Source organism: Aphis gossypii, chromosome 2 (assembly GCF_020184175.1).
Source record: "Aphis gossypii isolate Hap1 chromosome 2, ASM2018417v2, whole genome shotgun sequence".
NCBI lineage: Eukaryota > Metazoa > Arthropoda > Insecta > Hemiptera > Aphididae > Aphis > Aphis gossypii.
This window is the reverse complement of record NC_065531.1, coordinates 59,872,275-59,889,448: the sequence shown is the minus strand read 5'-3', so window position 1 is coordinate 59,889,448 and position 17,174 is coordinate 59,872,275. Positions and strand designations below refer to the sequence as shown.

The following is a 17,174-nucleotide window of genomic DNA, read 5'->3' as shown; positions in this document are numbered from 1 at the left end:
TCAAATGTACGATATTATATTAAAGTAGTAGTAATAATAATAATAATAATATTTTAACATCACAGAACATATTAATCATGTATTAATATAATATATATTTTGTAAAAAAAATACATATATTATATTAAAACAATCACAACCGAAACCTGAGGTTATTTTAAAATATAGCATAATAAAATAGTTCACAGTAATCAAACAATAAATAATCAACACTATACTTCGATCTTTTAAAAACATTATCATTTTAACTACGATAAAAACAATTTGATAAAATTAAAATAGTATTCCAAAACGACTAATAATGGGCACATAAAATTTGGTGAAACAACACTAGGTAAAGTATAAACATTACATTATAAATACATTTTATAAAAATAACTTATAATATTGTTTTATTGCGTACAATACACATAACCTATTAAAATTGTATAATGTAGTTGAATAAAAACAAATGAAAAAAGTTCAAGGTCTCTCGCTAGTAAACACAATAAAACAATATTACCTACACTACTTAACACGTAATAATAATAATAATAATAATAATAATAATAATTAACCAATAGAAATCACAACATTGTTAAGAACATGTGTTTCATTTATAAATATATATGTAATACACAAGGTGTAACAGTGTATCACAAAGAGTTGTTGATTTTACATTTGAAATTAAATTTAAAACTCAAATTACTGTGATGAACTTATTTAGATGTACATGTATTAATCATTACATTATATAATTATAAATATAAAACTATTACTATACAAATAACATTCAATTTTTAGTTTTTTTTTCAGTAGGATATATTATATCTTTAGTAATTAATATCACATCTGAGATTTAGTTATCTTTTCTTTTACCTTTAGATAACATAAAGAACAGTGAAGTATATTTATATCAAAATATAAATTGAATAAATTAAAAATATGATATACATGAACACGAAACAAGAACAAAGTATTTATTGATAAAAATAAGATACCGGATAATAAATTACTGTTTTCAAGAAATGTAATGGAAGTTTACCCTGTATAGTATCATAAGACTCAATAAATTATAAAAAATTTATCATTGGACATTGAACATATTAATTGGTGTTAACTATTTTCTTGTTAACATGATTAAAAATATAACAATGAATTGTGTACCTATGATAAATTTAAAAAAAAAATTTGCAGACTTAAATGACAAATTTTTTTTAGATGTAATTTTCTCCTTAAGTAGAATGTTTCAAATCTTCAGTCACTTCAATACCTTTAAAGATTTGAAACGGTAAACAAATATTTTTCTTATTTTACTCTTATTCATACATATATTTAGGTTTAAAAAATTGAGCATTATAAACATTGTGAACAGCTGAGGTAATTTTGTTTTTAGCTTTAGAGTTTAGAACTATTACCTTGTTCAAATTGTAAGTCAAAATTGGGAATTTTCTCTTCAGGTCTCAGAAAATCTTCCATTGTTTTATCTAGTTCGGGGAATAACCTAGTGTAAATGAAATAAGCTACGTCATAATTTGACCAATATGACGTATGTGTATACAACATCGACAAGTAATTACTGGCCGATCCTCCGATACTATCTCTCAAAATATAATCTAACCGGTGATTCAAATCTAAACATAATTTTTAATATTTCATATTAGATATTATTAGATTAATTAATTTTAAATATTAAAAAATATATTACATACTTTCAACTGGTGTACTATTTCTTGAAAGTGAATATGTATTATTTTCAAACTGATTTGAATTATTGGCTTTATTGTCATTGCTACTTGACATGTTGAGCCAAGTGCTTATTCTACGACTAAATGTTTCATTTTCTTTTTTAACATCTGGTGCTTTGGCTTCAGTTCCATTTGTCTCTTCAAAACTAGTATCCATATTTCCAATCAGTTCTAAGGGAACCTCAGAGTAATCACACTTGACACCATAGGCCTGAATACCAACAGGTTTGTAGCGACAATAATCTTTTGCCACTAATGGTTCAAACCTAAGATGATAAAATATTAAACAAATTATCACAAATATCAAATATACATAATTCATTAAGTACAATTATGAACTAGGTGTACCTATAAGCAACAGGGTCTGTAGGATGGTAAATATTATACACTCTTTTGGCCAGCCACATTGGAAACAAATTTAGGTTTTCTTTAAATATTTCATTTTGACGTAATGCCAAAAATACTGACAATGGTGAACCCAAACAGAAGAAATTCTCCAACTAAATATTATTACACAAGATTAATAATTTATTTACAATGATATAGTGGCGACTCTTGCAAGGGATCATAGGGGCAAGCGTATTACTCAAAAAAATGGCATATTAAAATCATTAAACTTCTATAGTAAATTATGATAAGTTAATTCTATACATAATTTGGAATATAAAAATTATTTATTAAAAAATAAGAAGTTATTACAGCTTTTTGTGTTTGCAATTATATCTATTTTCAATTAAATAATTCTCTAAGTGCAAATTCAATGTGCTTAAAACAACTGTACAAATATTAACTACATGCATTGATACATCAACTAAAAACTTTTTTTTTTAACATGTAGCGCAGTCACATTAATCATTGAAATGATAATGCACCACCATGTATTGGCCAACAACTGTACTCTCATATAAAAGTTAACCACTATCCATAATATTTTATAAAAACAAAATAAAATAATATTGTGATTGAGTTAAGTTATTTTTTCTAATTTATTTGTATTTTATCATAGTTAAGAAATAAAATACCGTAACATTAAACGTAAATAAGCATACTATTTTGGATATATTATATCTATGAACATTTTTTTTTATTATAATCTTACATAGGTAGGTATTTTATAAAATTATTTGTGTGCCACTTTATGTGAACCTCATGAGCCACCACTGCAATAATACATTATTTTTTATTCTAAACAAAATATATTACCTCAAAATTTAAATGAATTCTTGGACTACTGTCACTCCGTTTAATCTAGAATGAATTTAATATGTTATAATATTACATAGGTATAGATAACAACAACAAATATTCGATATTACTCACAAATGGTTCCCATCCAGTTATAATATCATATGAAATAACACTACCTAAAGAATGTGCCATTATTGACACTTTGAAGTCATGGTGTGGATGTCGTTCTACAAATTCAGAATGTAACCTATTCAGTTCATTTGCCAAACTGTTTTGTATTTCTCGACCATATATTGGTGAAGTATAATACATTATATCCATAGCTGATGAATTTAATATTTGCCGTATGTTTTTCAAATTTAATGGTGTTATCTGTTCAACTAGCCCTGTTTTCAAAAAAAATGCATAATATAATATAATATTTTATTATTTTAATTACTTAAAATACAATACCTCCATCAAAACTACACTGTGACCTCCAATCCACAGGAAAAAATTCTGCTCTCTGTTCAGTACCTTGGAAATATTTATGTTTAATCCATTTCACGCAGTCACGAAATCTAAATTAAATATAATAGCAATATAAAATTATCAAAGATTTCAAACATAATAAACATGATAATTATTAATTAACTTATAGTAGGTAATATTGTTAAATATACAAGTATACTTACTGTGATGTGTTTTTTATTATTTTTTTATTATCTATTTTATGACCAATACCATGAATCAAAAATACTAGATGAGTTATATCATTCAGTTTGTCTTTTTCACTAGCATCAGTTTTGTATGATCTGATCAGTTTGTATCCAGCAGCTAAAATAATCATACAACAATCCAACATTAAGAAATATAATTTATTTTATACATTAAAATGCATAATGTGATTAGTGCAAAGTTATTGTTTGTGATAAATGGATAGCCAAATATTATAATACATACTTGACTTTTCAAGAATATGATTCAAAATTTGTATTTAGTATTTACTATACTTTTATAAATTTAGCAAACTTACCTAATCCGATAAATCAAAACCTCAATTAAAATTTCACAACAGTTTATGGTTGCAAGATATTATTTTTACAATTATACAAAACTTACATTTTTGGAAATAAGTTCCTAATTTTTTTGTAACACTTCTCATAATCTTTGTATTGATAAAAGTCTTTTGTTTAAATGAATACACTTCAGCAGATGAATACCATACTACATGCATGTCCCTAAAAGTAACATCTCGTAATACTGTAAAAATAATTAATTTTATTAAACCTTATATTTTATCAATTAATCTAATATATTATAGTTAAATAGTAAAAAAAAATTAAGTACCTGACTTTCCATTGTCTTCAGTGTTTTCAACTTTTCTGGTATCATCTCTGAATAGATTTAGATGTTCCCTCTCAACTTCCTCACCATATTCGTAAGGCTCATATCCATCATAAAACCAAACGCCACGAAAAATGTCACTCTCTTCACCTATTTAAACAACATCAATAATACGAATATAATGAAATACGTGTTATAAAATATATTCTTACCAGGCCAAAATATAGATGTACACTTTTTTTTTGATAAGTCTACTTCGTAGAGACCACCTCTCACAACAACAGTATAGAGACCAACAAAATAATTAAAAGATCCATTTAAACTAGATACATCTTCTTCATTGCCAAAATTCGCCCTGTACCTATACTCTATATTTAATGAATCAAAACCATCAAACTTAGTCCATCTTTTGTTATCGCTCTTGTAAAACCATCTGACTTTTTCAGGACTTAGTGGTTCAAATGTAATTGCAGTTCCATTGGTCTGAGTGTTTGCCACATTGTTCTCATCCTGTGTGTCATCAGAAATCAAAGCCGGTTCTTCTGTTTGAAGACGATTGGTATCCATATTGTTCATTGCTGGCGCATAACTAAAATATTTTGACAGTTAATTCGGTAAATATAGGTAATAATGTAAACAAAAAAAATGTGGGAGCTTAGATTTAATTAATTGATGATGTAATCAGTTCTAAAAAATAACTATGTAAAAATAATCAACATTATTCACCTCAATGTATGAAAAAGAATGGTTATTTATTATTTGTTAAAAATAAAACTGTACAAAATCGGTTTTCGGCACCAACGATACAGCTACTAAAACGGTTTAAAACTAAATGTATAATATTACTTAGCTTAATTGAATCAAAACGATCTATGTTGAACGTTTGGATTTTTTAATGTTTAAAAAATGTCCACTCTTATCTACTTTATCAGTTATGGTGTCATGCGGTTATCACTCCCAACAATCTTTTTGAATGATAACAAAAAAAAAAGATAATAAACTATATAGTGAATTTGATAGTTTTTCAAAAAAAGGCGTTTAATTTTGTTGTTAATTAATTTAAAAAAACATATATCACTCGTTCTAAAATTGCTCTTTTGATAATTTAATGTTTTTATAGTGTTCGATAAATAACTACAGCCCGTTTTCCAATTCCATGATGTTTGGTAATTTAAGAGAAAAATTGCATAACGTCGTTCAAGAAGGATTGTCAGCAAGGTAAATGTTACTAAAAACACATAAAATACGAAATCGAAGACACTATGTCATTACGACGTTATCGTAGTGCTAATTGAGCATTTTATTAATTCACTAAAATGCAGAAAAAATAACATACAATGGTTGTTGTTTTCATTGCCATTGTTCAAAACGCTATTAAAATATATATTGTTAAGTATTCAATTTAGCTCTTATTTCCTGAGGAGTTCTATTTCATATATTGATGAAGTGCCATAAATACTACTTTGTATCTATTTGATAGTATTTATTGTTATTTATTATACCTACCTAGCTATAGGCATCGTTAAACAGGCTCTTTTCTGGTACCTATATATTATGGTTATAATTTATAATATTATAGATAATAATTCATTGATATTTACTTGAAGTTTGTTGTGAACAATTAGGGACTATGTATGATTGTGCATATAACTTGATGTAATTGTGTTACATTTAAATCATAGGTACTTACTATAAAACTAAATTATGTCCTTTTTTAACATACCTATTCTCAAAATTCTAATATACAGAGTGATTCAACAAGCCTGTTCACCTCCTATTTGTTTCCAACAATACCATTGTATAAAATCTGTTTTTTTTTTAATTTTAAATGTACTTAAAAAACATAATATTTTTAATTACCTGAGATTTTTTTATGCTACAGTATTACACCATGAATGTTCTGTAAAAAACTAAACTTAATTTTTAAATAACAAACCTCTTTTTCTATTTTTCTTAAAATATCGATTTATCAAAATTAAAATTTGAACAAATAGCTTTGAAGTAATTCAACTTAGTTTACTGTCCATTGGTTCTTGTAAATGGGTTTGGAATCCTTCATGACCATGCTCATTTGAAAATGTTAATGATTTATTATAATTTATCAATTTTTAATAATTCATTTATAAAAATCGTTAATAAATACCAATATAAGTATATTAAATACTTGATCCTATAACATCTATTTTATTTTTATTATTAAACTATTTTTAAGGACTACGTATTATCCTTAATACAACTATTAATAACAATTCATAATTAATCTATAATAACTGAAAAACTACTCATTTAAATTTTGAATTAGACACATAAAAATATTTTTTTAAATGATTCTCTAAATAATTTACAGAAAAAAAGGAAGGTTCTCATTTAAAAAACAAAAGTTTGTTTTGCCACAGGACTTCCTTTAAGTATAATTAAAAGTCTTAAGAATTTGGGTAAATTCATTATTAAATGAAAAAAATATAAAAATAAGGATGCTTGATAAATCACTCTGTATAATATTCTATTTAAATGTATATAGGTATCTGATATATTCCAACTACTTATGTTAACTATCTTTTCTTAAAACATATAAAGTTAAAAGTATTAATTTCTATTACTCTTCAGAGTTCAGGGTCACTTATATTGTTGATTTTTTAGTTCCTTCACTAAACAAACTGTTTTATCTAAATCAAATATAATAAAATCTCAAGTAAAATCTTTTATCTTATCAATATTTACTAAAATTTTATTTGTATTTGTTATTATATTAAAAAACAAAACAAAGTTTTTAGTGCTTAATTTTGTTTTTCACCAAATTATATTTCACATATATGTCAATACTTTCATTAATTTTCCTTTATGTAATCGGAGTAACCTGTATTATTTATCAATTAAAAAAAAATGAAGTTTTTATAAATCTTTTGCACTTTAAATCATATATGTATAATTTATTAGTTATTATGTATTAAAATGTTTAACAATCAATCACTATAGAAAATGGATGTTACTTAAAATTATAAATATGATCAATATATCAATAGCTTCAAACAAAAACTTACTGTAGAAAATAAAATATTGGGAAACTAATTTCATACATTTTTAAATTATTAATTTTTATGTTAATCAAATAATAAAATGTGAACATTGGTCAAGAATCAATCAATTCAGGATAATATTATTATAGTTTTTAATTTTATAATTATTATTAATCATTCTTACCTTTGATATATTTTTTATTAATCTTTCTCAATCTCTATGTGCATTAATAATGTAATTTTTTAAATAATATAAATTATTTTATGAATCATCACAATATTTAGTTATTTTATACTAGGTACCTACTAAAAAAATATATTGAAATCCAAATAAAAATAAAATTAAAGAATTATATTTAATGAATAAAATCACCTGATCTTTGTTCTTTGACCTAGATATTATTACAAATATAGGTTAATATAATTATGGAATTTATATAATAATATTAATATCTATTAGATAATAAGGTAACTATTTAATAAAAAAATAAATTAATTGGGTATATCACTGTTTTCGATGTATACAACATAGTAGATGGGACCATTTTTTTTATATGGTCATACCTCTACATACATTATTATCTAAAACCATCCCTGAAATAAAATTAATATTTTTATTATGTGTAGTTTATTCTTGAAATAAACAACTATGATATACTTTTCACTGTACGTTGAGTGAAGTTTTTGATGTTTGAATACAATATTATATGGCTACTGATTTTGTATCAAAAAACTGAATAAACATATTATATTTTATCTACATAAATAATTTACCATATTACAAACCATCTTATATAAAAATAATATAGTTATTTATTATTCATTGATTTTATGATTTACTTTTAAAATTGTTTTACATGATATAAACATAGGCCCTAGATTATTACAATTAAATTGATACCTAAGTACATTAATTTAAAAAATATTTCAATAAAATTTTATTTACTAATAAAAAATTTTCTTTATTACCTACTTTAAATTGATTCAATATTTAATATAATAAAAAACTATGAGTAATAAAAAAATGACTACACATTTATAAATCAATGTATGTTGAATAGTTAGAATATAATTCAATAGGAAACATAATATTATTCATTTAAATACTTAGCACCTATTTTATAATAAATTATCTTATCTAAATATGAGTCAATAATATAATAATAGTAATAATAATGCTTTAGTAGTAGTATGTTTCATTTAATTTCATATTAGCTACTCAGAAAATTACTAATTAATAACTAACAATCCTTATAAGTTAGAGAATTTTAGTATAAAATATAAATCACTAAAATAATAACTGTTATAAATAATTTTACTTATTAGTTGTGTTAGTACCTAACCTCACTTACATGAGGTAGGTACAACATAATATTTTACTTTGTATTCAGTATTTTAAAGTTAATACGACATATTAATGGTATGCAAAATTGAGAATTTTTATTCTGAGTTTTTTCGTATGTCTGACCTCACCATTTAGAGCATTAAATTTGCTTCAACCTTGAACATTATTAATGGTTTTTGATAGCAAATGCAAATCTTATCTGATCTGTCTATTGAGGGGATATTCTCAATATCTTATTATATTCCAATTTTCAAAAAATAACTAAAAATAATAGAACAGAAATTTTTACTAACATCATAAATTTTGAAAAAAAATCTTATATTAGCCTTTTATGGATGTGAAATCATTTTTCAAAAAATGTTAGCTTTGTTTGAGCTAATTATAAATATTTGAAATTTCCTTAATTTTTGTATTTAATATAAAAAAAAAATTATAATTATTCAAAAAGCTTAAAGATTCATTTTTAAATTCAAGTTCCTTACCCATTATTTTTTCTTATTGGTGTTTGAGGTTGAATTATAACAATTTTTTACAATCAGTTTAGATATTTTGTTTCAATAAAAAAATTAAAACTGCTGACTCTTGAAACTTTTTATTATGATGTATGTTATTATGTTTTACATTACAATGAAATTTTCAAAATATTGGTATTCTTATTGTTGATGCCGGTGACCATTTAACTAATGAATTTTTTTTTTTTTTAATTTCCTAGTAGAACATTAGTGGAAAATAATAAAGATAACTCATTTGATTGCTTTCTATATCGAAATATTTAAACTTATTTTAAGCTATACCATTAACTTATTCATAACAAGTTTATAATACACAGGTTATGAAGAATATTTTCGTCAAAAATAATTTAATATACTGAGTTAAGAAAATAAATATAATATACACTATTCATTTGTTTTTTTTTTTTTTTTATTAAAAATCATTGTTATTGAATTCAAATTTAACACATCTATTACAATCATTATTATTATTTATTTATTATAACTTAGATATTCACTGATAATATTTACTATTCAAAATCTACAAATTACTGTACAATAAATCCCTATCACATATATTTACAACTAATTGTACATAATAAGTACATTTTACTACAATAACAATTAAAAACATGCTTGAAGTCTTGAACGTAATTACTCTAGTACAGTGTTTCCCAACCAGTGGTCCGTGGGCCAGTCATAGGTGGTCCGTGGTACCTTTCTTCGTTTTCTATTAAAAATTATTTATTTTTTTTTTAAACAGCGAAAAATATTTTATTTCACCATAATATACTGTTATCTTATCGTTGTTTCTGCTGACAACCGATAAATATTTTCCCCTTTTATAAGTGTGTAGGTATTAGGGTAATAAGGGTACAGTAAAATAATAAAAATTAACATTTTTCGATAAATTTTGTGTATTCTTGTTAATGAGCAAAAAAAAAAGGTCTTCCTAGTTTGCGTAAATTGAGGTGGTCCGCAACATATAAAATATTGTCGAAGTGGTCCGTGGTGGTAAAAAGATTGGGAAACACTGCTCTAGTAAGTTATTTTCCCATTAAAAGCATGTCAGAAACTTATTTTTATATATCTAATAATAAATTGACCATATAGGTATTATATGTAATACCTATAATATAATGAAAATTTATTTTTAAATATTGAAAAATCATTTAAATATTCAAATAATAAGAAAAGTATATATTAGTTTAAGATAAGTTGAGTTTAAAGTTAGTGTTTTATAAATTGTATGTTATAAAAAAAATATATTTATACTTGAATTTTAAACTACAGGTATATTACAATGATGAAATGGTAATTAAAAATTTATTTTTATTGTGCTTTAATTAATAATTTTATTTAATTTAACAAATACTGTATGTTTATTTAAATTCATATTTCAGTATTAAGAAACTATATTGTAGTTTGTGATGAATAGTGATATTAATAAATGTTTTCTATAATTAACTGTTTTTGTATAAATCAATAAAATAAATGTAGTATTGCGAATATCTCTATTGTATTTGTTATTTATTATTGATAAGCTTGCCAAAATTACATTCAATGACATTGTAATTATATGAATACACATACTATTAGATGTATTGTTAAAATCATTAAAAACTACACTATTAACAATATACAAATTGTAGAATATATTAATTCAACCAAACCATAATTGGTTTATTACTATTATAACACTTAGTTTAATAATATAATGCATAACTTTGAAATTTGAACCTCTATTTTTAGTTTTTTTGTAAGATTTCTATGATTTAGGTATCCTATGAAACCAAGTACAAAATTCCTATACAAATCATTGTTTCATCTGGCATGTTTTGGGTTGGCGTTTTAGTAAAAAATACATAGCTATATACTAACCATATTATATTATTATTATAAAATATTTAAAATGTTATTTATATTTTAATCCAAGTATGTTTGCCAACCAAGCAAATCTTGACACGAGGCATCATTTAATGACACAAATTATTTATCTATTTTAGTGTAGAAGCAAGAAATATATTCGTGCATAATTTTTTATTCAAATTTATACTATAATTTATTCGCATATAACGTAATAGACCCAGGTCTAACTACTTTTTTACTACTTTTTTTCAAAAATCTAATTTAATCATATTTAAAAAGGGAATATTTAAAAGAACTCAAATAGTATAACAAATAATAGTATAGTCTATGGGTACTAACTATATAACAAGGATGGTCAAACTTTTTTTGATCACGTTCTACTAAAAATATACCTCACCTTTGAGAGATCAACATCCATACATTTTTTTTTATTATTGAATAACTATAATTATTAAGAAACATATAGGTGTGTGTCCCTAAAAATAAATTCTAACATGATCGACTTTGAAATTGTCCGAGATCGACTGTTTGGCCACCCCTGCTATATAGCATTATCTGAGTTTTAACGTACAACACACTACCATGTGAACTATAAGTCTACGTTGATTTATCACTATTTTTTACTCAATTAAACTCCAAAAACCAACTGAAATTATTTCTGACCGAAATTGTTTCTTATAATCTTGTCTAAGTGTTGAAAGTTAATTTTAATTTTCTTTTTTTTATGAAATAAATAAATTACTTTAATTTTATGTTAAATTAAAACTTAAAATTTATTCTATATTGTTTTGATTAATATGTATTTTTCTGTATATACCTACTATTTTCTAGGATTTACCTGGAAAAAATTCTAGTTACACTTAATTTTTTAGTATTTATATTAAAACCATATGAGGTATTTTATGTAATTTTTTTTTTTTTTTTTATATAGCTTAAGAGGATTATCTGTGAATGAAGTTAATGTCGCACAATCTCCTAGTGAACATCCTGTTAATTATGATGCTGGTGCTGATCTATTGCATAAATATCAAACTGAATGGAATCAGCTACACCTATTGGCTGAAGATAATGCCCATAAAGCTGAGGTTTGGCACATTATATATAAAAACAAAAAAAAAATTATTAATTTTTATATAAATATTTTGTTGACATTATGCCATAGGAAGTCAATGAAATGATTAGTCTTCTACATCATCAAATGAGCGAACAGTGGAAAAAAATGGATACAATCACATCTTGCATGGATTCAATGCCACAATTAGTTAAGAGTATTGAAAATGCCATGAAAGACATGGGTAATGTTTTATATAAAATTATTAATTATCAATAATAATAAGCCATCCCTTTTTACAAAATACATGTATAATTTTAGAAAATATTAAATTATTGATAAATGATGTTGAACACCAGCTATTGAAGCTAGATGATGTAGTTGAGGAACAGGAACTGCAAGAACAGATGTTGAATGAACGGTTTCAATTGGCTGTTTACCGTTCGAAAAAATTGAAAGAATTAGAAAAAATTAGTGGTATAATCTCTAATGTTAATGTATTTACTATACACAATTCATTAAAAATATACAATTTTAGGTGAGCTAGAAGCAGATCATAAAGAGAAGGTAGCGGATTTAGAACAAAAGATAAACATCAAACTCAAAGAAAGACAAGAAATTTTTAACCAAGTATTTCAACAAGATATGCGACAATATATTATATCAGGCATGGTTCCTGTGATGAAAAGTTCTAGTGAGTAAATTATAATAATATAAATTTATATAGAATATGGTATATATATACCATTATAACTGTGATTGTTAAATATAGGCAATGGTGGGCGCGATGAAGTCTCACTCGAAGACATCGAAATAGAGGACGACACAGATGCACTAGACGAACTTCTAAATTCTTGACGGTTGGTTTTGTATTTGAATGTTATTGTTTAAAGAGTGATATATTTTTTTTTAGAAAGATTTGTCTTCCATTCTATCAGTTTAACTGTTATCTATTATTGAATGTTGTTGAAAAAAAAATAATTAATTTTTAATTGTATATTATTGACATATTTATTATTAAAATTATGCATACATGTTATAATTATGTATCACAATAATCAAAATGTATTTAAATTTAAAATTATAAATTACAGCATTCTTCTTTTATACTCACTTGTTTTATAATTTTTTACTTTTGTAGATCACAAACATCACTCATTCACTCCTATACTACACATATTAGAATATCTATAAATAAATCACATTGGTTTTAATTGAAATCATAAATTAAAATATATTTTTAAACATTATAATACAGCATTAAAATATTTAGTCTCAATTCTCAATAGATTAATCTAAATTAGAATAAGACTATCCAGACTACTGGACAACAATACATCATAACATACAATATAATCATATATGTTTAAAATAATAAGAAGCTATTCAAAATAACATATTATTATAATCTTAAAACTATATTTTCTACATTGTTGTTAATATTAAGATTATTTATAACTTAATTACATTATTTCTTTGATAATTAAAACATTTTGAAAAAAAGTTATTATGTTATTTTATATCATAAATATAAAAAAAAAATTTCTGAAAAACACTATTTCTAAAATATTATTATATTTTAAGTAGGGCCTAAATGTGTATGCACTATGCACTAAAAACTATTGAATGTACATGCACTTATGGGTTTAAAAACATTGATATATGCGTTGAAACGTGCTCTTAATTTTTTTTAAATTTTTAGTTAAAAATTATTGTTTTATTATACATTTAAAAATAAAACTAAAATTTTAAGTAGAAAATATGTATGTATATAAAATATAATATTCCTCGTTTCCTTAACATGGGCTTGAATCTTAATGACATAAAACAATTAAACTAAGAGCTTACTTATCATGTTTGAACCAGAATAAATATACAATTATAATATACAAATCCATGATCTAGTTAGGTTATATACTAGTTCTTCAATAATCAACCACAGATTATTAACCACAAACCATTGTTTTCTAGAAATAAGTACCAAAATATAGATATGTCAAAAATAGATTTCACTTAAAAAAATTATAAAATCTCCTACATAATTAAATTCTTAATACTTATCTTAAAAAACGAAAATAACTTTGATAGAAAAATACAAATAAATAAAAGATTGAAATAAAATTGAGATGTTTAAAAACCTGCTGAAATTAAAGGAGCACACAACACAAAAAAATTTTTTTAATTTTTTTAAAATATGAAAATTGAATGTAAAAGAAATAATTTTTTTTAGGAGATTAAAACGCTTAGAATATCTAAAAAATTTATTTTTGAAATTTATTTTTCGTATAAATGTGTGATTTTATGTGTTTAAGATGATAAAAGTATTTAAGTATCAGTACTTCTAACGTTCTTTTAAATAAAAAATACTTATTTCTTGTGTTTTGTGCTTCTTTAAGGATACCTATATTTAAATATTATCATACAATATTTGTACCTACATCTGTAAAATAAAATACAATATCTGTACTATACCCAATGTAGGTACAGCGTATGTACTTATTTTTATTATTAAAAATTTTTTTACCCCAAAAGCCCAAGATCATATATACTTTAATGCGTGTCGCTTAGAAAGGACATAATATTATGGTATACGCATGTTTTAGGCTAGTATACCATTTAGAATAAACAAATAAAATGTATTCTACATATATATTTAGTCACCTAATACATAATAATTATATGAAATTACAGAAGCAATAAGCATCATATAATAGTAATACCTACCTTAAATTTTTAAACGTTTAGTTTAAGTATCACTGTAGTATACTTAGACACGTTTTGGTATAGTTACGATGTTACGAATAAAATGATCATTTTGTTTGTTTTAAAATATGTATTTGAATAACAATTATGTTTAAATTAATGTACAAAAAAATATATAAATGGTATTGTTTGCGGTTTGTTACAAAATATAAAGAGCACGGAATTTTAATTAATATAATATAATAAATTATGAATAGTATTTTATCATTTTGAGTACGTATATAATAATTTTATAGCAATTAGTTATTATTTATTATGAACATAAATTGCATTCAATAAATAGTAACACACTTCACGTAAATTTAGTAAAAAGCAAAAACAGTAGTTAGCATTCCAACTATAATTCACTGTAAAATACCTATCTATAAACGTCCTCAACGATCTGGATTTTGCGTCGGGCGATTATAAGCTCCACCGACTTTCAGGTAGTCGATTTTAGGGTTGGATTTATAACATGTTAATTCTACCGATACGTATAATTGACCTGTAAACACATAAACTCCACCGATGGTAAAATAAATTCACAGGTTACAACTATTTTTATTTTTATATAGCTAAAGCTATGTGTGTACACATCAACTTTTGACTGACTTATCTAAACTTCATCTTAACGATCTAGGATAATATCATATACACATATACATATTGCAAAACGAATGCATTTGATAAAATATTTTCGAAGACTGCATATTTTAGTGCGTCCGTTGATTTCAAAATGAACACATTAAGTGAATTAATCAGTGAACGTGAAAACAATATTATGTTGCTTTGTTTGAATAATTTTAAGTATTACAAACAATCTTAAAGTCCGGCGAAGAAAAGTGACGGTGTAAAAATAAAGTGTACCGAAATTTAAAAAAAAATTAATTATGGAGAAATTCTATTAATTACATTTAAACGAACAGAACATACTCATGATGCGTCGACCGAAAATAACGTTCAACGGCAAGTACCGGAGCAAAACTTACATTAAATTAAACAGTATTAATGAACCTAATAACCTTAGAATCAAAAACACGTCAAAAATATTTAAACACCATCATTTTGTTATTCAAGGCAAACAATATTACCATTATTCAATTCGTCAAAACTACATCTAAACATTATCAAAACAAATTTTAAATTTTCTTTAAGTAATTATTTATTATTAACTTATTTTAATTAACTTTATTTTAACTACTAACTAGTGATCACTATTAATTATTATATAATTTATTTAAATACTTTGATTATTATATATTTTTTTTAAATTTATTGTTTTTTATGATTAGTAATTATATATTTTGAATTTTCTATTTATTCTATTTGATTATTATACGATTTTTTAAAAAAAATATTGTTAATTATTATTAATAATTATATTTTTTTCTGTTTGATTATAATATAATTTTTTTTTTTTTTTATTTATTTTTAATTATTATTAATAATTATAATTATATAGGTATATATATATTATTTGATTATTAGTTATATGAATTTTTTTTTAATTATTGTATCTAAATACAATAAATCTGCACTCACATAAATTATGTAATCTTAGTTAATCAGATTGGATTTGGATCACAATTTTAAAAAAAACGTACCGCTAAAATTAACATTTTTATCAGGTAAAAAAAACGTACCGGTGGAATTTACATGAAAAAAGGTCTAAAAAAGTCGTAATCGGTGGAGTTTACATGCGCACTTTAGATCGAAACCCAACCGAAAAAATCGGATTCCTTTTTGGAACCAAAATCTACTTTAGTTTTAGAATAAAAATTAAAATCTGTTCGACGTTTAAAAATATACATTTTTAGTTACCAATTTGATTCTTTATAAATTTATAATTTTTTTTTTTTAAATTTAACATATTTTTAAAAGAAAACAATTCTCGTTATATAGGTAATAAAAATCACAATTTACACAATTCCTTTAAAAATATTAAATAATTAATAATAAATCGCAGTATTGGCACGGTATTAGAGCACATAGTCCATAGATCTACAATTTAGAATTATAGTTTTTGTACGTATGAGAAAATAATAACTATAATATTAAATCGGCGCACCAATGGTAATATAAAAGTTATGTTAAAAGTGGTTTTGTATTTTTAACCTATGAAACAGTAGCAGAGAACTGAAATGTTAACGTTTATGTTATTAAGTTCATTTATCGAGGTTCCAGTTTCTACGGTTTGCAAACTTACACCGCATCAAGTAAAAAATGACTTCACAAATTGATCTGATGATGTTTTCAGGTGACGAAGATCAAAATAACGTATCCATCATCTATCAATTCCACCATCAGTTGTAAATGACACAATTGTCAATATTGATTATGGCGCACAAGACCCAATATACATGTAAATTAATAGAGATTATTAATTAATATTTCATATAGATATGTAATCACCACGTT

At 23.8% G+C, this 17,174-nt stretch overlaps 2 protein-coding genes across 3 annotated transcripts; one reads left to right on the top strand and one right to left on the bottom strand.

Moving 5' to 3' along the window:
* On the bottom strand, window positions 1–5,145 carry LOC114131494 (phospholipase DDHD1-like). Its single transcript, XM_027996720.2, has 12 exons — window positions 4,968–5,145; window positions 4,454–4,830; window positions 4,245–4,391; window positions 4,017–4,157; window positions 3,590–3,731; window positions 3,369–3,475; window positions 3,048–3,301; window positions 2,931–2,975; window positions 2,076–2,227; window positions 1,692–1,993; window positions 1,398–1,613; window positions 1–1,252 (listed from the first exon to the last, which is right to left on the bottom strand). The coding sequence occupies exons 2-12, from the start codon at window positions 4,815–4,817 to the stop codon at window positions 1,215–1,217; spliced, it is 1,908 nt and encodes a 635-aa protein (XP_027852521.2). The 5' UTR covers window positions 4,818–4,830; window positions 4,968–5,145; the 3' UTR covers window positions 1–1,214.
* Window positions 5,146–5,254: 109 nt separating this feature from the next.
* On the top strand, window positions 5,255–17,174 carry LOC114131495 (dysbindin protein homolog). 2 transcript variants are annotated; one of them, XM_050200536.1, is made up of 7 exons: window positions 5,255–5,459; window positions 11,895–12,048; window positions 12,126–12,258; window positions 12,336–12,491; window positions 12,553–12,708; window positions 12,787–12,874; window positions 17,014–17,174. In XM_050200536.1, the coding sequence occupies exons 1-6, from the start codon at window positions 5,398–5,400 to the stop codon at window positions 12,870–12,872; spliced, it is 747 nt and encodes a 248-aa protein (XP_050056493.1). In that variant the 5' UTR covers window positions 5,255–5,397; the 3' UTR covers window positions 12,873–12,874; window positions 17,014–17,174. The 2 variants fall into 2 exon arrangements, with proteins under 2 accessions (XP_050056493.1, XP_027852523.1); XM_027996722.2 differs by lacking the exon at window positions 17,014–17,174 and having other exon boundaries at window positions 12,787–13,123.